The sequence below is a fragment of the Phycodurus eques genome, chromosome 5, assembly GCF_024500275.1.
Source record: "Phycodurus eques isolate BA_2022a chromosome 5, UOR_Pequ_1.1, whole genome shotgun sequence".
Lineage (NCBI taxonomy): Eukaryota > Metazoa > Chordata > Actinopteri > Syngnathiformes > Syngnathidae > Phycodurus > Phycodurus eques.
In genome coordinates, this window is record NC_084529.1 from 25,447,506 (window position 1) to 25,470,862 (window position 23,357).

The window sequence follows — 23,357 nt, forward strand, 5'->3', positions numbered from 1 at the left end:
TCAATGCTCAAATGTGATTTTTAACTCTTTTTTTTAAAATCACTTAAAACTAAATATTTCTTTTTTTCCTCAAATGAATTGAATTTGCACGACTAATGTATTCTGCTGCTGTACCGATAGGAGGTGGATGTAGGTTAGATGATAATTTTCTCATATCAATCCTCAGGTTGAGACATTACTCCTTAGCTGTGAGTCATCAGCTCCCTCTCCCACGATGAGTGGTCCAATGTCCGCCTCTCGCGGGCGTCCATGAAGGCAGCGCCGGTCCATTCTGAGTGATCGCGTCTCCCCGGGGAGACTCAACCGAGAGATGAACTAGGACAAGCGGATCATGGCGGCGCCTCTGGACCGGGACTCCCTGCCCGAACACTGGACGTACGGCGTGTGCGGGGACGGGAGGGTCTTCTTCATCAAGTGAGTGAGCTCCCTTCCGTTACCTTTTCGCTCATTTTTGCTGTTCGCTTCGGTGTAACAGGTGTTTTTTCCCCTCCCCCCCCCCTGCCTCCCCCTGCTCACTCGCCGCCTTCCTTCCTCCACCCGTCTCCTGTGCGTGTTTGTGTGTACGGGAACAAGCGACCGTACGCGGGAAACCACCTGGCTGCACCCCCGCTCCGCCGAGCCGGTCAACTCGGGACATATGATCCGCTCAGGTAGGCTAGCTCCTTTAGCCCCGGTTGGCCCGGTTCGACTCGACACGACTCGGCTTTCAACTTTCAAGTTTTTTTTGTTTGTTTTTTTGTTTTTTTTTTTTTTTTTGGTGGGGGGGAATCTTTTCAGACCTGCCCAAAGGATGGGAGGAAGGCTTCACGGACGAAGGAGCGAGCTACTTTATCGAGTAAGTGCGGAATAAGTTTTGTTGTGAAGTGTTGCTGAACGCGTCACCTGCGTCAAGTTAGCTTAACGCTTCAGTAATGGCTGCTGCTCGGTAAAGCCAGGAGCACATTTGTTGCTACTCTGGTGGAACACTCAGGGACACCAATACAAGAGAGAGCTCCATTTGCCTTTTTGGCGTGTAATGTATTTTCCGTGGAATATTATACCTTTTCTCTATAGTTTTGTGTTGTTCATCTTGCAATATTTTGTTCATATAAATGTCGTGTTTTTCCCCTCATTTTGCCCACTATTTGAGTTTTTAATCATCAAATATTTCTGTCATATTTCATTATTTTTGTCCAACATTTTTTACAATACATTTTTTTGTTGTTTAACTTGCTTCTATTCATATTTATTGAGGTAAAAATGTTTTTCCCATTTTTAAGCACATTGTTAGTGTTCAAACTTTGCATAATGTCACAGCTGCTTACAATAACATTACATATAAATTGAAGTAATAAAACCTCTGCCTTGTTGTAAATGAACACTTAGGCTTACTATGCTACTGTCTTTTCAATTTGGTCATGATGGAGTGCTAAGTACTTTTTTCGGTGGTACTTTGAGTAAAAAGTTTGAGAACCACTGAACAAGACGACTAGCCCGTACGACCCCTAATGGCTAGTGCTACAGTGTGTCAGCAGTGTTTTAGCGACACATTTTCCCACCTTGGTATTTGGCATCAGCGAAGAAGATATTTGGTTGCCTCGGCCCGGAAATATGTCAGTATTCAAACGATGCAAGTCGCCTGCAGTGGTGACACAAGCCACAGGCGAAACATCACCTGTGGCACATTTAATGCAAACGGCTTTCGACGCTCTGTCACTAAGCGCATGACAAACATATTTTAAGTTTGTATTGACAGCATTTGTCCCAATTTGGGGAAGGTTCTTGCATAGTTAACACTCACTGGCCACAACGTTAGGTACACCTGCGCAAGTAATGTCTTGTTGTAAACATTTAATTCCCAAATTTGTTGCTGTACAGTCAACATTGTTAAATAAATAGCTCTCTGACAGTGTCAGTACAAAGAGCATTATTTAGTTTAATGTACAACGTTGTAAGACAAACACCCTGGCCAATAACTAACTACACACACACACAGCACACAGAGGTATGTTACTGTGGAGGAATGGGTTGGGGGGGTTGGGGGGGGAGGTTGTCATACAGGTGGTTATTCAACAAGTCCAAGCAAAGTAAACTTCACCCGCGGGACACACACACACACACACACACACACACACAAATATGCCAGCAAATAGCCAGCAGGCAGACCAACATTGTGTCACTGTTTATCAGCACAGTGTCACTCGCTAAGAATCATGGGAGTTAGTTCATTGATTTCAAAGTTATTTAGGCGAACCAGCCACAACATTAGGTACACCTGAACACACCACGGAGATCCCGTACAAGAGCTGTATGCAACAATTGATCGATAAAAGACAATAAAATTGGCCACATTAGGTACACCTGAACACACAAGCGCGGTAAGAATTTTGATGTTACAAAATTATATTAATGCTGGATTAATGTTAAATAGATTAATGTTAAATAAAATGGATGGAATACAAAACATTAGCTCCACTTGAACACACTACAAAGGTCCACTACAAGAGATGTATCCCAAAATTCAGCTTACAAATTGACAAAAATATACTTAAATTACATCAAATTTAATTAAACTAGCCACAACATTAAGTACACAGTAGCACATCGAGTACAAGAGAGCCGATAAAACTATGCCTACATTTATAATGAAATAAAGTTAAATACAATTTAGTTTAATTCAATTTAATCAAATTATATTGGCTACAACATTAGGCACACCTAAACTGTAGAAATAATTTAGATGTTACAAAAGGATAGTAAAGAGAGCTTGAAATTAAAGTCCAGAATATTAGGTATTCTTAAACACATTACAGAGATCAAGTACAAGAGCTGTATCCAAAAATTCACCCAATGTTAATGATGGATTATTTTTTTAATAAAATGGGGAAAAATGAGAAATTCAATGAAATTATAACAAATGTAAATAATTTGGCCACAAGATTAGGTACGACTGAACACACAATGGATATTTAATACAAGAGCTGTATATTAATGAAATATTAAGAATTAAATAGATAAATATAAACTTGAATACAAAAAGAAATGCAATAAAACAATTATATTACAAATAATGTACTGACAATATGAACACAACAAGCATATACATTTAAAAGAATCCGACTACCTCTGATTTGTTCAGGTTCACAATGAATCATTCATGAAGGAAGCAGATGATGGACAAAATCAGAAGCCAAGCAAGCTGTGCAAAATGTGGGTGTTGACACCTTTCATTGGGCTATTTTTTTTTTTGAGAGACAAAGTGAAAGGGTAAATCCTAAATGCTATATCGACATCCACTTTGTGGTCTGTGTTGTATTTTTAATGAGCTGCGTCGACTCCTGCGCAATACACTGTCGTATTTGTCACACTTTAGCCTTCCGACTCGTCCGGTAGACTTTGAACTGCCATAGTCAATTAATAGCCAGCCCTGCCATGTCGGGTAACAAGCAGGATGAACGGTGTGGATCATTAATGAATCTTTAGCCAGGGACCAGTTAACAATTTTTAAAGGACAAACGCCTTTTTTTTTTTGTAAATGAATTACAGTGGAGATTGCATATATAGACAATCAACCATTCAAACCCACATTCACACCTCTGGAGAATTGAGAGTATTCAATGAACCGGACATGCATGTTTTGGAATGCTGGAGAAAGCCTGACAAAACACAAGAACACGCAAACGCCACACAGAGATGTTCCAGTTGAGATTCAAACTCAGATCTCCTGACTGTGAGGCAGAAGTGCTAACCATTACACACCATGCTGCCCTATATTGGAACTGGTTGAACATCATGTTGTTTTTGGACACTGCAACAATTTTCTTCCATAGGAAGTAAAGGAAAGGTAGCAGAGTGAAGTAGTGCTTTGGAAGTCTGTCTTACAGTCGAGGGGTTCAGTGTTCAGGGTTCAAATCTCAGCTCAGGGTCCTCTCGTGTGGAATTGGTGGAGGAAGTTTTCTCGAGGTGCTCCGGATTCCTTCCACATTGCAAAAACATTAATTTTAGGTGGGGGGGAGCTCAAATTTGGGCTGATTATTGGTCAAGTCAAATTTATTTTTATAGCCCTAATCACAAGAGTCTCAAAGGGCTTCACATGGCCACAGCTGGCAAAGACCGAGTGCAGAAAAACCTGTGTTGTAGGAACTTCTTTTTTTTTTTTTTTTTTTTTTTTTACAAGTTAGGAAGAATATTCTGAACCAAAAGTCTTACAAAAATGGAATGTAAATGTCAGCACCTAAAGCGTCAGAAGGTTAGACGAGACAGAACGATGAGTCATAGTTGACTCACTGTACACACTCTGAAATCTCGAAGCAGCACCACTGGCTAATGATTTATCAACAGTTGTGTGTGTGCGTGTGTGTGTGTGTGTGTGTGCGCGGTACTTTGTCGGAACGCATTCTTCTTTTGATTGCTTCATAATGGCCAAAACGAAAGATAAAATAAACTTAAAAGGTCTCCTCTTAAATCTCTCCCCATTTACTCTGAACTTGAAGACGAGAATGAATCTATTCACCGTTCTTATCCGATAGGAATTTTTACACTATTCTTTTTTCACACACATCCTGTTCAGATACGAAATGCAAAATTAGTGACATTTCTTTCCAGAGTGTAGATGGACATCGCTTTTTATTTTGGAGGTCTTTCCATTTTTTTTTATAGCTGAATACAGATTTGTTACTAAAGTTTAATATTCAGTTAGTGACCAAGTACCCCATTTGTTTAGAATGTTAGGATTTTCTTGCCTTCTTTCTCAATGCAACCAATAAACAACACTATTTCATGGTACGATTTAGACTTTTTTTTGTGATCAAATATGCCTAAAGCATCGACTAAAACTTGGATTTCACAGTTTCCTGGGCAGAGCAGGATGAGACCCAAAGAGCGGTTCAGTTTGACCTGAAAGCGGTACAATTTGGAGTTTTCTCTGGAAAACGTCAAATAAAACTTGGAATTATGTTGGGTCTATTCCAAAGCATGCAACATAAGGCTGGCGCTATCGAATAATTTAAGAATCAATTATTCAAGTAATTATATACAAATTGATTTGCATTATTAACTCGTTCACTGCCAGCCGTTTTCAGTGGTTCCCTGTATTGCCAGAGCGTTTTGATTGATCTTTCAAGACCCATAAAATGTTGTGTTCTGTGACAACATAAGCATCGAACCTACCATTGTCTTTCTAGCTTTTTCCGTTCTTCAATAATCAGCAGTACAACATGGGTTGTTTCCCCAAAAACACAGGTTTCTGACAAAAAAGCGGAGGAAACAATAATCTTGTTGTGAAAAGAAGCATGTCAAGCAGAACTGTCTTTGATGCTAATATTTTTTGCTTTTGGGACACCTCAAACTAGAAAACGACAAAAACAAGACAAAGAGATTTTGATGGCAAAAACATTATTTATAGATATACAACTAATAAAAGCAATGTGAGCGACGCTGACTCCCCCACCGCATGGCTTGAGTTGAACGTCAGTGGCTTTTTTTCATCGCGTTCGCCATTCACTCTATGAACTGCTTTATCGTTTCTCACGATCGTGACATATACTTTCTACGACACATACTACGTACCTGACAGATACAGTATATGTCTGTGGAAGCAAACAGTTGGATTCCAGTTGACCAATATAACCATCCACGTCAGTGAATGATTGAGACAACAATACCAATACAAAATATGCTTGTGAGGTGCAGGTATTATTTTTGTCCACCTGGGGTCATCATCCTCACGTTCTAGACTGTACTATTTGTGTCTTTGAAACTGTGTGGCTTTAAAAGGAGGGGCCTGGCCTGGTCAGTGATGTGGAAGTTAGCAAATTGGAGTGTAGAGTTGGCTCTTGTGAGCTCAGGTTAGCAGCTGGCTGTTAACTGCTTACCCGTTGAGTCCCTGGGAATCACTTGTGGCTTTGTAGCTAGTGTATGAATGTGCTTATTACAGGTTTATTTTGTTACAGTTCGTTTAATAAAGCGATTGAAAGTGCACCAGCGGCTGTGTCGATTCTTGTTCACCTGTAGGGTATTACACTACGTTGTAACTAGCAGTGGTAGGATATATATTTGCACTGTAAAATAATACCAAACTCTTTCCTCCTGGCTGGGTGCCATCGCACCAACTTATTTCTACGTGAGTGTGTAGTGCCAGTAGTCTGTGTGGAAAAATGATCACTGGGGAGTGTCAAGTCATAGATTTTGCTTTGATGTCTTTTGTAATCAAATTATTCGAGTTTTTAACTCATTCACTGCCAGCCGTTGCCTGAGCAGGGAACACCCAGACTGCCAGGCATTTTCGAGCAATTTCACTGATTTTCCAAGCCCCACAAAATATTATGTACTATGATGACGTACACACCAAAATCACCAAATGAAAGATAAGACTCTCTTCTTTCATCAGAAAAAAAAAGTTTGTCTCTAGCTTATACCGTTCTTTAGTAATCAGCAGTCAAATACAGGCTACTTTGAGCCAAATCTGTTTCTGGAAGGAAAAAAAAAACCGAGAAAACAGCCTTTTTGTGAAAGCAGACACATGCAGAACAACGACTTTGACCCCAATATTTTTTTCCTTGAGTGAACATCTCAAACATCTGAACATAAAACAACACTGAGAAAGTACTTTTGACAGAAAAAGAATTTATTTACAAGTATAATGATGTACAGAATTTACATTAGACAAAAATGCATGAACGAATGGGTCGTTTGTCCAAGTTTTTATTACCTTGTGCATAAAATCTAGCAAGGTTTTATCCACATCTTATTTTATTCTTCTGTTGGCAGTGAGTGGGATCTTGTGTGGTTGTCATTCTACTTGAAACCAGTCACTACTTCTGCTTGAAGCAGAACCTGTGCAGTTTAGAAATATAACTATTACTATAAAAATACATTGTTGAAATTGCTGTCGTGGGACGTGGAGAAAAAAAGATTTCAATTACCTTTTTTTTGTCAGCACTGCGTACTGGAATGGGAGTCAAACGTCTGCTGGATGCATAACTTGTAAGTTTTAAAAAATACACACGATTACTAGAGAATAGTTTTTTATTGATGATGTGTTTTGCAATGGTAAAAAAAAAAACACCACTTTTTTTCTTTGCAATCCTAAAAGACGCTCCACTCACAGGTGTTGAATTATTGCAAGATGGACGAAATGGAAAATTCAAATCAGTAGTGGCAACAGATGTTACATTGTAATGTGAACTAGTGGGACTAAATGATGTTTTTATGTAACAAGGATTGAAGGAGCGTGTTTGTCTTTAGACGGCATTGGCAAGGAATAGATGGAGTCTTAATGATGTCTTTGGACGGCATTGGCAGGGAATGAGTTAAAATAATTATTGCAGCCCTAACTCTGACACCAGATGGACCCTAAAGAATGGTACCGTTGCACCAATAGGTACCACAACTTTTTCCGGAAAAAAGTATGCCTCAAACATCAAACAAAACTTGTATGCTCAATGGCAAAAAAAGTAGTTCTGCCTGTGTCGAGCAGAAACTTACGAGTGTATCTGTATTAGAGGGGACTTTGTGCGTGAGAGTTAACTGTGCGTGAGAGTTAACTATGCGATAAACCCGCATTTTAAGTAGGACTCCTGATATCATGTGGTATTGCGTTCAGGAAGATTTCGTTCAAAAGAACAAATCTTTTCAGTAAATGTAATGAACTGAATTAGTTCATGAAATGATTTCATTCTTTGAGCTCTGCCGCCGTTAGCCAGCTCGTTCGACCCGGCTAGAAACGGAAGCGTTCTGTGCAGTCTCGACGTGCCAATGGAAACACACAGCTGTTGCGGCAGGGCAGAGAAGATCCGGTCAATTTTCAAAATAAAACACACTGACACGCGAATTGCAATACAACAGAAATTATATAATTTTTTCTCGGCAGCCCGGTACCGGTCCATGGACTGGTGGTTGGGGACAACTGCTCTAAAACACTACAATATGCTCCAAAAGTAGATCCGTTTTTATTTTTATTTTTATTTATTTATTGTTTCTTTTCTGGAAAAATACACCTCAGCGGCACGGTGGTTGACTGGTTAGCACATCTGCCTCACAGTTATGGGGACCGGGGTTCAAATCCCGGCCCCGCCTGTGTGGAGTTTGCATGTTCTCCCTGTGCCTGCGTGGGTTTTCTCCGGGCGCTCTGGTTTCATCCCACATCCCAAAAACATGCATGGTAGGTTGATTGACAACTCGAAATTGCCCGTAGGTGTGAATGTGTACGCGAATGGTTGTTTGTTTATATGTGCACTGCCATTGGCTGGCGACCAGTTCAGAGTGTACCCCACCTCTCGCTCGAAGATAGCTGGGATAGGCTCCAACACGCCCGCAACCCTTGTGAGGATAAAGCGGTCCGGAAAATGGATGGATGGATGGAATACACCTCCAATGTCAAATTATGCTTTGTGGCAAAGCAAGAACCGTAATGATTTCATAAAATATCCGGCACAAGATAGAGCCCAATCTTCCACAAAAGCTGTACACAGATTTCTGCTAGCTCCTCCTTGGGTTTCAGAGCAAGCCCAATTGATATGGAATTAGCAAGATTATAGAGAAAATGGCCATGAAGCAACATTTGTTTCTAAACAGAGGTGATATTTTTCGAGGCCATTTTAGGTGTTTCAGTACCGCACATTGGTGCATGTCTTTGAAGTTAGCCTGAAAATAAAATGTCCTGAATATTTAACCTGGCCCTCAGGCGGCAGGATTAATCCTCCCAATCTTGCAGGGGATCTGAATTAAACTCAGGAAGGCTGACTGGTGGTTATTCAGGGTACGCCGTATAGTATGATCGGTTCTACAGGGGCTCTAATACCTCCAGCGATCATTAGGGAAAAGGCTTTGCAGGGATGTGAATGAAGTCATCTAGAGAATGTCTGACCTTTGTGCTGCGTTTGGCTTGGAATAAAAAGTCAGTGCTTCACATAAAATCTGTATACTGGCATCTGTTTCATCCGCCAGTAAAAATTTCATCACAATTGTGAGCGTGACAACTGCAGAACATCTGTGTCTGCTTACCTACAACAAAACAAACAAACAAAAGGGGAAAAAAAAGAGAAGTTAATATGTGAACTATTTCCTCTCCTGGTTCCTAGCTTTTCAGACATCTCAACCACGGTAGTATTTTTCTGAGCTAAATTCTTAGGGTAAGAGTTCACACACTAAATCCATCCATCCATCCATCCATCCATCCATGGAAACTGGAGCCTATCCCACCTGACTTCGTCTGAAAGGCAGATTACACTCTGGACTGGTCGCTACTCAGTCGTAGGGCATATAAAGAGACACAACCAAACTCTAAAAAATTTCAGTTTATTTTCAATTGAGTTGTACAGGTTAGAGTTGTTTTGAAATGAAGTAGCTCGGTCTCTTTTTTTCTACAACCCCAAGTTGGGACGTTGTGTAAAACATAAATAAAAACAGAATACAATGATTTGCAAATCATATTCGACCTATATTTAATTGAATACACTATAAAGACAAGATATTTAATGTTCAAACTGATAAACTTTATTGTTTTTAGCAAATAATCATTAACGAAGAATTTTATGGCTGCAACACGTTCCAAAAAAGATGGGACAGGGTCATGTTTACCACTGTGTTACATCACCTTTTCTTTTAACAACATTCAATAAACGTTTGGGAACTGAGGACACTAATTGTTGAAGCTTCGTAGGTGGAATTCTTTCCCATTCCTGCTCGATGTACAGCTTCAGCTGTTCAACAGTCCGGGGTCTTCGTTGTCGTATTTTACGCTTCATAATGCGCCACACATTTTCAATGGGAGACAGGTCTGGACTGCAGGCAGGCCAGTCTCGTACCCGCACTCTTTTACTACGAAGCCACGTTGTTGTAACACATGCAGAATGTGGTTTGGCATTGTCTTGCTGAAATAAGCGGGGGCGTCCATGAAAAAGACGTTGCTTGGATGGCAGCATATGTTTCTCCAAAACCTGTATGTACCTTTCAGCGTTAATGGTGCCTTCACAGATGTGTAAGTTACCCATGCCATTGGCACTAACACACCCCCATACCATCACAGATGCTGGCTTTTGAACTTCGTGTCCATAACAGTCTGGATGGTTCTTTTCCTCTTTGGCCTGGAGGACACGACGTCCACAATTTTGATGGTTACATCCCTGTAAACTAGTCCCAAGCCAACACTTTCGATCCGATACTGATATTGCAGCCTTGAATTTTGGCCGATACCGATATCGGTCCGATCCGATATCAGCAATAATACATACTTTACTTATTTTGCAGTATCGACTGTTAGAAAAGGCTTGATGAAGTGATATTACTCAAACAGAGAACAACAATCAGCAACAGCAGGTATGAGAAAAACTGACCCATTTATTATTAACCAATGGGTTACATAAAGTAACTTAAAAAATAAGAATGTACGTTTGAATAGATTAAATAAAAAATAAATGAGAAAACCATGAAAAATACTCCCAACAAATCTATTCATCCATCCATTTTCTGTACCGCTTAGCCTCACAAAGGTCACGGGCGTGCTGGAGCCTATACCAGCTATCTTCGGACGAGAGGCGGGGCAATTTAAAGTCTTCAATCAATGTGGCACGCATGTTTTTGGGATGTGGGAGGAAACCAGAGTGCCTGGGGAAAACCCATGCAGGCATGGGGAGAACATGCAAACTCCACACAGGGATATGTTCCCCGGTCCTCCGAACTGTGAGGCAGATGTGCTAATCAGTCGTACACCGTGCCGCCAATCCCAATAAATAATAAATACAAATTATACATATTTTATATATTTATGTATAAAAAAATTCAATTAATTTTTTTTTTTTTTTTTTTTTTTTTACTGTCAGTATCCGGCAATACAATTTTGAACTTCTTGATGCAGCGGGTTTAGTTTTATTGACAATCGCTGTCCCTGCTGTGCATGTCTTGGGCTCTGAGGGGCAGTGTGATACACACAATGAGATACAGACTTGCAGTAACAACGAGAGTAGAAGTCACAATCCAATATAGTTATTATAACTCGTTTCTCACAGAATTTGAAGAATATATACCATAGAGTATTGTTATAGTGCCTGTTTGTATGTGGCTATACAGTGTTTGTGGACCAATATCCATTATTTTGTGAGATACAGTATAAGTGCTGCAATTTCAATGCTTTTTTTCGTTAGCTCGTCAATGTTGTTTTTCATTCATTGTGTGTTAGCTTTGATCTCGCGATTTTTATGAACAAAAACAAAGAAATAATCGAAGTCCGTGTTGTATTTCAACATTCAATAGGTGTAATTCTTTTGTTATGTGTGTTTTAGTTTTACAGTGAACTTCAACTGGAGTGTCGGATAAACGATGCTTGTTTTTTTTTGCTGACATCTGACCGTTTTCTGATCTCAAAGATCGGATCGGGACACCCCTATTGTAAACCGATTGTTGCTAGCACGAGTGATGTTGCCAACTGCTGGCCGGTCGTCTTTGTAGGTCTGTACGAACAGTGATTGTTTTGACAACCTTGTTAAATAACATTCCCATTTCATTTCGACTGTTGTGTATACATACCCGTCAGAAATAGAAATACAGCAGGACTCAGTTACAGCATTGGGCTAAGTGTTGGCTTGGGTTAAGTTGGGTTAGGTTTGATATATTTATTGATCCTCAAGGAAATTCTTAAGAATTCCAAAGAAAATTCTGGAAAGGTTGAGTGGAGAATGCAGGCCACAATTTTGGACTCCACGGTAAAATGTTTTTACAGGTCAAGAAAGTACCAGGTAATCTCATAAAATATACAATTCAAGTGTGAAGGATACACACACATGCACGCAAACAAATAAACGGTGTAGCCAGCAGCGTCTTTAGCGTAGTTGAAGCTTTCCAACGGCTAGCTGTACAATTACAGAAAGTTAAGCGGCATAAATTGAATTAATTCTCAAGCCTGATGCCACAGCGATGGTGTGGGAACATTTTGGATTTGAACCAGATGAACGCGGCGATCCCGCTAACATCAATGAGCTGGCATGTCGAATTTGTATGAAGTTGCAAGAAAAACTGGCAGCACAACAAACCATGTGACAAAGTCCATTTAAAACTCAACGATCCCTCCAGATTTCTTCAGCAGGGAACAAATAACACAGCGGGACATTAAGGGGCCCTCCATTTCGCGCCAGCTTGCAGTTAAGGAAGCCTTTCCCCAACAATGCAAATATAAATGTGACAAGTTACTGTATGGCGCACGCTCACAGATAGCATTAATTGTTATAACAAAAGAGATAGTCGTTCAACAGGTTGAGAAACCAGCGTTTCGAGAAATGCTGCAGACTTTTGATAGGCAGTACTTGTTTAAGTACAATTTTTGTGACCCAGCCTGAGTCTGTTTTATTTCTATTATTTATTATGTTCTCATTCTTTGAGTATTTCCACTTTTAGATATTTCTTGCAATGTACGCTTTTTTAATTGTACTTTTGTTTTTATTTTTTTCCCCTCTTCGATTTAAATGTTTCTAAGCTGTTTTTTATCCATTGTTTTTAAATGCTTTTCATCATATAAAGCACATTGAGTTACCTTGTGTATGCAATGCGCTATATAAATAAATTTGCTTTGCTTTGCTTATATTTTGCATGAATGTAAGATATTTTATTTATTGTTCTACATTTCAATGCCAATGTTCAATATTCTTGAGAATTGAAAGTAAATTTATCTTAAAATGGATGTACTTATAATGCTGTAATCATAATAACAATGGCATAAAAAGAATATTGTTTATCATGATAGTTTCTGGAAAAAGCCCTCTGAAAGTGTTATCATGAGAGGCCTAGGTGAGTGGCCTCGGCCCATCACATTTAGAGTGGAAATAGCTGTGGATGATAAGATGAAAAGAACGATTGATAAAATCTTTGTGAAGAATTTTAAAGCCTGATTTGTCCGATGGTCATAACCAACACTCAGCACTTTAAGCACCAACACTTTTCAGTAAGTTACCCGTCTTGTGGAATTGTGCTTCAAAAATGAACTTTGTTGACCAGAGGTGGGTAGAGGAGGCAAATATTGTAATCAAGTAAGAGTACTGTTACTTTAGAATATGTCTCAAGTAAAAGTAAAAAATAGTCCTTGTATGAGTATGAGAGTAAGACTAAGTACTCTGAAAACACTACTCAAGTAGAGAGTAACTGGTGAGTATTTTCTGATTTAAAAAAAAAAAAAAAAAAAAAAAAAAAAAAAGCATGAACATCAAATAAAATAATAATAATATAAGGGAGTCCACACACACCTGCCACCATTTCAAATTTTAATTGCCCAAAAACCACACCAAAACCATATGCATTAGGCCCTACAGAAACATTATTTTGCATTATTCTCTTCAATTACTGAAGTTGTTTGCTCACCAGACTTATTGATTGTGTGTGTGTGTGTCTGAGTGTGTGTGTGTGTGTGGGAGAGACAGAGAGAGAGAGAGAGAGAGAGATTAAAATTACAGCATATAAACAGGTTGTACAGTCAAATAGGGCTACTGCAATTTACTGCAAGGTTTTTTCTCCAATAAGAAGTGGGCTGAAATATTCACGTTTGGGCAGGCACAAAACTACACTGCATCTTAAAGCTGGTTTTTTTCTGAGTCTATAAACACTTATACGACTGTTTTTTTTTTCCTTCCAAAATGAGTCATTCTGATTGGCAAGCGAAGGCTTTGTGTGCGGTCATGTGACTGCCTTGTGCCTTCTGATTGGTGAATTGGAGTCAGATGACCCGAGTGATCACGTTGGACTGGCGCAATGACGCCCTATGTGAAAGTCGAAGATGAAGTCTAAAAATACTGTAAATCGCGCACGCAATAATATTTAAATAAAAGTAGTGAGTGGCATGGTGATCACTGTAGTAATAGTATCGATTCTTATTAACATAAATACTCAAGTAAAATATGGTGCATGCAAACTACTCTGACAAGTACAAATGATTCAACATTCTAATTGAGTAAATGTAGCGGATTACTACCCACCTCTGATGTTGACCAAATTGTTATTTAAATTATCTACCAGTCAATAGTGCCTAAAAAAACAGGGAAGTATTTTTTTAAAGCGTTAACCTGTAAAACCGCAGTGTTTAATGTGATGCGGTGAAAAAAATTGGGTACACCTAATTTCTTGAGTGAAAACAGAAATAACATTTTTTTGCAAAAAGTTAGTCTCGAGCCCTGTGAGTCATTTCAAGTGTCAGGATGAACGTTTTGTGTTCTGCGCAGCTGGATACTCATCAAGCTGTGCCATGAACCCATTACATGCGCTTCACTGTTGTCACATACGATCAATGAGCTCTTGAGAAAGATCACTGATTTGATATAATTATTTCAGTTGAGAAGATTAGTCAATGTTATTTTTAACTAAAGGCATGAGGGTAGGTGTATCCAGGAAAACCACCAGGATCTGACAAAAAGAATAATTCAATTAGGAATCAAACAACAGCAGTAACAAAGATAGAGGTGGAAAAACATATATAGGAAAGCAGAGAGCTGATTGATTAGTCTGCATCACAGAGGAATAGAACATGGAACATGAAAGTTCATGTTTACAAGGAAGCCATTTCCTCTGAGCAAAAACACAGAGAAGCCTTATTTGTCTAGGACTGGAAATTGCGGTGGGTGTCCATCTGTGTCCAACACGGAGCAAAGGAGGGCTCACACAATGGCGCGATTCAGGGACAAACAACAAGACGGTTGAACCCATGTCAAAGCGGCCTCGTTGTAGGAGACAATCAGACTTGTGTCAGTAGAAAGAGATGGGCGAGGTTTCCAGGTCACAAAAACATTAGTCAGAAGGTGTTAGGAAGCCATGCCGTATACAGCAGTCAGGTTTTTGCAAAGTCACTAATTATCTTGCATTGAGGTACTTAGTTTGTGAAAGGATGGGGACCTGTTGCAGCCGAAAGCCACCCTACGAAACTGGAGTCCAGTTGGTTCCTGTTAAACACCACGTTGTTTTAGGTATGACGACCAAGGGGCCGACCAGTCTTGATCACCGCGAACTCTCTGCAAGAAATCCGTTGCGTGATTCAAGGTATGCTAAACCTCACGTTGATATACATGGAAACGGTTCAACTAAGCTCAGTAAGCTGCAGCAATATTAGCCGTTCTTCACCGAGGATAAAAGCCTGTGAGTAAATATCCCGTTGCTTAAAGACTATGGCGTTCCCTATTATGTGTTAGCATGAAGCTAGCAGACTTGAAGGCAAAGTTATGTCGTAATCACTGCACTTCCCGATGCCGTGCGGGGAATCAAATCGGCGGTCATGAAACCATCCATGGCGAGGGGCAGGGCAAAAGAAGCTTTTGCTTCCTTCTGCTCCTTCTCAAATTTATAAATTTTTACTTGTACATGGAGTAAGTGATATCCTATCGTATAGTCTTTTTGTTTATTTTGATTGTGTTTTTATGTTTTGATTGTTAAATGAAGATACAATCAAATCGAGTCAAATCATGTGGATCAAAACTCACATTTTCAAACAACCCAAAAATACCCCAATATATCTCACCAGTTCGCATGCATTACTTTTTGTAGAAAATCATACAAAATTTTCATGAGAGCCGATTGAGTGTGCACCATCGGAATAAGATGTAAACTGTCTTAAGTGGTAGAACAAATATGTGGCTGTAGTTAATGAAGTTACACACTGGGAGCATTTGCCCTCAGAAGCCTTCTTGATTATGCTTGGCTTTGCTTTTTGAAATTTTTTTTTTTTTACTCAAACATACATTTAGGAATGAAAAACAAGGTAGCACTCAAGCCTCCTCAAGCGGTTGCTGTACAAAAATATGTGAATCAGATGGAATGTAATTTTTTTTTACATCCAAACACACGTACCTACAGAAAGAAGAAGAAGACTTAGGTCCTCCACGGTGGTAGGCGATGATCTTAACAATTGGGCCACAGCTGCCACCCCAAAAGTGGCAAAATCGGGACAAAAACAGCCTAATTGTCTTTGTGTACCAGGTCTTAGTCACCAAATGACTTGCTTGCAAATAAACATACAGCTTGATATTCCTTGCACCTGTTTGCATTCATTTGAAATGGGCCTGTTTTACACGTGAACTACACACAGGGGGTAATACTGCGAGGCTAAAGGCGACAGCGGTGTCAGGTGTGTCATTGAAAACAATGGCTGCAAATGAAAGTTTTCCACTGTGCAACACATCCACATAACACCTGCGAGTCAATACAATTTCTTGTACAGTATATTAAAACATGACACTTAAATGGGAAGTAGGGATGCCATTCATTCAGATCAAACAATGATTGTAATTTCGGTTTGCAGTTGCAAGAAGAACCACTAGATGGCTCTACATAATTTATTAAAAGTTACTGTATATCAGTGTCTGGTCTTGCTGCAAGCAACCAGAAAATTTTGTGATTTCAGTCAAATAAATAGAAATCGAAATAAATAGATGACAATCAATTATAACAATAATGCATATTATATATATATTGTCGTTTGAACAGTTTTTGTAGGGGGATAATAATAACAATAATACTTTTTACACACAAAAAAAAAGCCCAGTCTGATTGCTTTGAAGTGGTGCAAATTTTGTGCTTTTTCTTTCTTTCTTTCTTTTTTTTTTAATTATTATTATTTTTTTAACTAAATTCTTGTGGGATGTAATAGCTCTTTGAAGACAGATATTAGCAAGTGTAGCTCCATTTACGCTCTGCTTACAATTTAGTCCTCCATCCAAGATATACTTACAAAAATGTGCAGTCTGATTGTTATACAGTGGTTAACATTTTGTATAATTTCCTATTGTGAGATGCTACATCTTGCAAAATAGATATAGCTACCAACTTAGTGTAACTGAACTCATACAATCATAAACATAATGACTTTTGAGCTACTGCAAAATGGAAATATTGAACCAGCTGGTGTGTAAATAAGCATCTGTAAGCGTCTCAGAACGGTGATGTTCCGGCTGTTTCTCCCTCTGAGGCGGGATGGATAGGTGGATGGATGGAGGGAGGCGGGGCTGTGCCTTTTCTGTCCCAGAGATTCAGTCAATTATTTAGATCGACGGAGCTGCTCATTGGCCTCTTAACGAGACACTTTTTATAACTGCCGCCATGTCGCCTGGCAGTTCGTCACGTTCCACACCATTCCACCCATCCTTTAAAACACCAGAAAAATATGGATTTTATCAAAAGAGCAGTGGCTGTTTTCGTTTGCTTACTCTAATATGGATTTTCCTCATGCACGCTTGCTGCTTTATTGGCAAAAAAGTACCAGGATTAACTGCTCCAATTGCCGAGCAAATGTTTGATGCGTAGGTGCCTAATGTTGGTACTGAGTGTTGTTTGGACCACATGCACTGATGTTCCAAACACATTGACGTGCAATCAATTTTCTCTAGGCCTGCTGTCTGCTTTCTAGTCAGATGTTTTTTTGTGAGGGCGACAAAATGACGTGAGCGGTAAAAAAGCAGTCCATTAGAGGGCTAAAAGGGTTGCTGGGGCGCTACAACAATGACGTCAACATGAGCCTGGTGGAACAATATTTGAGCACAAACGGTGCAGAACACATGACTAACAATGTAACAATATTCACAGGCATGTATTCTTTATGCTCTGAGAAAAAATGACTAATATTACTGCAGCTTACTCAGTCAATTGTGAAACTTCTTTGCGTGTACGTATAGCTGCATTATACGGCCCCGATGGCCAAGGTGTGCATGCAAGAAGGAGCACAATGTGGGACTGTAATGGAGTAATGGCATTTCCGTTCATTTCTATGTGGAAAGTTGATTTGAGATATGAGTGTTTTGAGTTACAAGCGCAGGGAACTAATTCAACTCTTAAGTCGAGGTACCACTGTATTTACAGTATTTTCCTGTGAAACCTATCCACTGCGAGTCGATGGAAAAACCTTTTTCAACATTTTCATGTTTTTTTGTTGCTCTTTCTGATATCTTTCTGATATATCTGATATCTAAATAGGAAAGTCTAAAGGAAGTATGTTGAAGCGATACATCTTGTCTGAGAGACGAGATTGTAATGTCAGGGAGGAGCTAAGTTTAGCCTAGGTTGTTCGTGGAAGTTACAGCGAGTCTTGAACGCACGGTAGGTTGACGCCATACTCTTTTTCGTTTGAAGACCGAAAGATCTCACTGAAACACGATCTCACCCGCGACTGAGTTCCTTTCTCTATTTACATGTTTTATTATGTCGTGTCATCATCCAAGGGAGTTGAAAAAAGTAAGAAGCCTATTTTGACAAAGTAAGGAGTAGAAAATTCACATTGTTTTCAAATGTAAGGAGTAAATGTAAAAAGTCGTCAGAAATTAACTTAAGTGCAGCTAACTGAACAATCTTCTTAAGTCCAACAGTGAAGTATTTCGTTTCTTCCCACCATTGGAAGTTACCAACATATTTCAATTTTGTAGTTCTCAAAAAAATCCCAAGGTTGGCGGAGTTGCAACAGCCCGAGTGATGCCAGGTTTTCCCGAGTGATGCCGGGTTTTCAAGATAAGATTTGATAAGCCGTTGTTAAAGTCTATTATTTTTAGGACGGAATCAACATGACGGACCTTATGTGGCAGTCTCGCACATGAGACGATCTCATTACGATAAATGCGCCAGCGTTGCAATTTGAGCGGCAGACTTATTTATTACCTCTTTTTGTGTAACCCGCCGGGCTTCTGTGTACATTCCAGTCAGTCCTCTTTTTAATACTTGATTGCTATTTACTGCCGCTAGAGTCCAATTTGCTGCCTACAGAATTGTTATTAACTTTGTTCCGTCTCTGTGGGCTGCGTTCGCCTCGCGTATCAAGAGGGCCTCAACAAATGGTGTGCATGAAGAAGTGAAAGCGAGATTCATTAGAGACACAGGTGGCACTGCTACTTTTATATTGGACACAGGTGCGAGTGGCATAGTGTGCAGTCAAGGGGTTGCTCGATTTATTTTTGTAGCTGTGACATGTTCTAATGGATGCACATGGATGAATGTATGAAAACATTTGATAGTTTTACTCCTCCCACGTTTTGACACATTTAAACTTCTTAAAACACGTTTTAAACACTTTGTAAATGTATTTTAACACAAACTTATTACCAGCATAGAGTGTATAAAAAATAATGCACATATTGTAGTGTTTGTGTAAATGCATGTGCCTTTAAGAGGCGGGGCATAGTGTCGTGCTGTGTAATGTACCTGGGTCTGCGTGAGTGTCTGTGTGTGAGCTGTGGCCGAAAGCAGCTTCTGTATGAGGGTGCCCACTTTGTTTTACTGTTCTGGTGTACAGTATATAAAAGCTAAAATGTGATATCACCGAGTCTTCCCCTGCTGCATAAACATCACAGATATACACACCAAAAACATTGCAAAATGTTATATTATTAAGAAAAACAATTTAATTAAAGCAACAACACTGTTTTTTTTTTAGATTAGAAATTGTGATCAGCAAAGTAAGGTGTAAAAAAGTTAATTTTCACACATGCAATACCCTACGCAATGAGATGGTGGAAGCTGGAAAATGGTTGAAGATGGTAGCGATGTATTTAATAGTGGTGAGACTCGAAATAATTAAGGATTTGTGATTAATTATTCTCATTTTAATAAAATACCGTCTATAATTATTTGACACAATAAATATCTATCCATCCATCTTCACCGCTTATCCTCACTAGAGTCGTAGGTATGGTGGAGCCTACAGTATCCCAGCTAACTCTTGGGCAAGAGGCAGGGTATACCTTGAATTGGTTGCCAGCCAATCGCAGGGCACATATAGATAAACAACCATTCACATTCACACCTAAGGACAATTTCATGTCTTCAATTAACCTGTTTTTGGAGCGTGGGAGAAAACCCACACAGAAGGGCCAGAGTGACTTACACCATTCGGCTGGCGTGCCAGGTCTCAACCACAATTTGAGGTACGAGTAAATTAAGTTGCTTTATCAAACTTGTAAGTCAAGGTACCACTCAACGAATCAAATGTCCTCCCAGTGCCTAATAACACTAACTGCAGACATATTAAACACAGCCAATTTGCTATTCACGACAGATGCTAAAAAATGCTAATAGACCAGTCCTCTAATATTCTTTCAGTATTTCTTTATCAGTTAATTAAATAACTCAAAAAGACTTGCTCGGAGGTGCGAGAATCTCATTTGGAGTTTGTTTTTTCACTGCTTGCTAATGAGACGCAGCAAAAAACTGATCCAGAACCAGCTGGACCTGATCCAAAAAAAAAAAAAGATTTGGTCTAATTTGTAGTGTCTGATTGTAGCGTGGAAGCTGGAACAGTGAGATGATGCCTGAAGGCACCAACTCGGAGGTGTGTTAATAGCATGGTCTTTGTGTGTGTATTTGAGGGTTCTGTAATACAGTGCTGCGATTGGTTGGTGACCACTTCAGGGAGTACCCCGCCTCTCGCCCAGACTCAGCTGGGATAGGCTCCAGCTCCCCCGTGACCCTAGTGAGGATAAGTGGTACGGAAAATGGATGGATGGCTGTAATACAGTATAGTACAACATCAAATACTCAAAGAGCTATTTGGACATAAAACCCTTTTGACATCTAAAGTGAGGATAACACTGCATATATAGTTTTACATGTATGTATACAAGAAACAGAGTGTTGCATTTATGAAATCAATGAACCGCTACAGAGAACAGTATTTTATTACCACATTTAACAAAAACATTTTGAACGCGAAAAACAGGCATTTGGTTGAAGCTTCCTCTCAAATAAAATTGTCAATGTCTGTTTGAGTCTTCCTCATATTAAGGAGATTTGCAGCGAAACTTTGATTGCAGCAGCTAGCCAAACATGCAAATCAAGAATGCCGTCTGCCTGTGTGTTCCGTCGTCATTTTATTACATGTGACACATGTAGTCAGTTTTAATTTGAATTAAATAGGATTATTTTAACCAGCGGTGAGGGATGCCGTCAAGCTGCAGAAGGAGTTCCATAGGGCCTTTTTGGCCTGTGGGACTACTGACGAAGCTGATGGGTACCGGCAAGCCAAGAGGAATGCAGCTTTGGTGGTCGCTGAGGCAAAAACTCGGGTGTGGGAGGAGTTCGGTGAGACCATGGAGAACAACTTCCGGACGGCATAGAGGAATTTCTGGTCCACCATCCAGCGTCTCAGGAGGGGGAAGCAGTGCGCCATCAATACTGTCTATAGTGGAGATGGGGCGCTGCTGACCTCGACCCGGGACGTTGTGAGTTGGTGGGGAGAAGACTTCAAAGACCTCCTCAATTCCATCGACACACCTTCCCTCGAGGAAGCAGAGTCTGGAGGTTTCTGAGGGGGGCTCTCCTATCTCTGGGGTTGAGGTCACCGAGGTGGTTAAAAAGCTCCTCGGTGGCAAGGGTGGATGAGATTCGCCCGGAGTTCCAAAAGGCTCTGGATGTTGTAGGCTGTCCTGGTTGACATGCCTCTGCAACATCGCTTGGACATCGGGGACAGTGCCTTTGGATTGGCAGACTGGGGTGGTGGTACCCCTTTTTAAGAAGGGGGACCGGAGAGTGTGTTCCAACTACAGGTGGATCACACTCCTCAGCCTCCCTGGTACGGGCTGTACGACCGGTGTCAGAGTTTGGTCCGCATTGCCGGCAGTAAGTCGGATTTGTTTCCAGTGAGGTTTGTTACCGATGATGTTCTTAATTTTATGGACAGAATTTCTAGGCGCAGCCGAGGCGTAGAGGGGGTCCGGTTTGGTGGCCTCAGTATTGCATCTCTGCTTTTTGCAGAAGTGGTTCTGTTGGCTTCGTCAAGTCGTGATCTCCAACTCTCACTGGAGCGGTTTGCAGCCGAGTGTGAAGTGGCTGGGATGAGAATCAGCACCTCCAAACCTGAGACCATGGTCCTCAGTCAGAAAAGGGTGCCCTTTCCAATTGGAGGAGTTCAAATATCTTGGGGTCTTGTTCACGAGTGAGGGAAGAATGCAACGGGAGATCAACAGGCGGATCGGTGCAGCGTCTACAGTGATGTGGACTTTGTATCGGTCCGTTGTGGTGAAGAAGGAGCTAAGCCAAAAGGCGCAGCTCTCTATTTACCGGTCGATCTACGTTCCTACCCTCACCTATGGTCACGAGCTGTGGGTCCCGACTGAAAGAACAAGATCCCAAATACAAGCGGCCGAAAGGAGTTGCCTCTGCAGGGAGTCCGGACTCTCTCTTAGAGATAGGGTGAGAAGCTCGGTCATCTGGGAGGGGCTCAGAGTAGAGCCGCTGCTACTCTGCATTGAGAGGAGCCAGATGAGGTGGCTGCCTCCTGGACGCCTCCCTGATGAGGTGTTCCGGGCACGTCCCACCGAGAGGAGACCCCGGCAACGGCCCAGGACACGCTGGAGAGACTACATTTCTAGGCTTGCCTGGGAACGCCTCAGGATCCCCTGGGAAGAGCTGGAGGAATTGGCTGGGGAGAGGGAAGTCTGGTCTTCCCTGCTAAAACTGCTGCCCCCGCGACCCGATCTTGGATAAGTGGAAGAAAATGGATGGATGGATAGGATTATTTTAATTAACAATGTAAAATATATATTTGCAAAATAATAGCCAATTAACATATTTAGTTTACCTGGTTTATGTGAGTTTTGCTCCTATACCTTCATTTTATATACGTATTATATTATTAAAATAGATAATAATAAATCATACGACATATTTTACATCATTTAACTATTACAAACAGACACACATGCATGCATGCACGCACACACACAAATACATTTATATAATATACACACGCACACGCTCCACTCTATAGGCCTAATAATAGGTTGAGTGTGCGATTGATAATCAGTTGCTCCTCTGGAAGGAGTCCGACCAGGCAGTGAAGGAAGGAAAGAGAGGAAATGAGGGAGAAAAGTGCTGCGAAACTGAAAAACTAACTAACTGAACAAGAAATTAGATTACGAGTTGTGGAATAATTGCATCTTGAAGTGATTGAGGAAAAATGGAGGTTGACTTGTCAAGAAGATGTGCTTGTTTTCATCTTTGGTCACGTCCTTAAAAAGATACTAGAATGTCACCCATACCAAACTCTTAAGTGGAGTACACACACCGGTAATCAGCCCAAATTAGAGTTTTTTTCAAAAAAATGTCTTTTTATTATTATTTTTTTTAACCTTTCAAATCAAAGTCAGTAAAAGGCCTGATTATCAAATGTCTCTAAAGATCATCCTGAGTAATTATCGTGTGGTGTGAGGTGAGGTTAAGTGTTCTGCCCATGATTGTTTACCTTTGAATGTGATTGATGTGTGTCATGTATTGTTTTTATACGCTGTTTAGTATCAGTTTTGATAGGAACTTTATTCTATTGCATCTTTGAAGTATCAAGCATACAAAGCTGGGGGACAGCAGAAACAGTAAGTAGCCTCTGCAATGTAAACAGTTACTGCATGGCAATACATTTGGCAATGTTTAAGGGTAAAATA

General features: G+C 40.3%; 1 protein-coding gene across 8 annotated transcripts in view; it reads left to right on the forward strand.

Annotated features, from left to right (window-relative positions):
* Window positions 1-201: 201 nt before the first annotated feature.
* The window catches only part of plekha7a (pleckstrin homology domain containing, family A member 7a), a 115,885-nt gene continuing 92,729 nt past the window's right edge, over window positions 202-23,357 (forward strand). For 4 of the 8 annotated variants that reach the window (XM_061678309.1, XM_061678312.1, XM_061678310.1 and 1 more), the window contains exons 1-3: window positions 204-414; window positions 574-650; window positions 778-835. In XM_061678309.1, the coding sequence (XP_061534293.1) occupies window positions 332-414; window positions 574-650; window positions 778-835 (218 nt within the window). In that variant the 5' untranslated portion in view covers window positions 204-331. Of the gene's footprint in view, window positions 415-573; window positions 651-777; window positions 836-23,357 lie in introns of those variants that run through there. The other 4 variants (XR_009768650.1, XM_061678323.1, XM_061678322.1 and 1 more) reach the window with 3 other exon arrangements.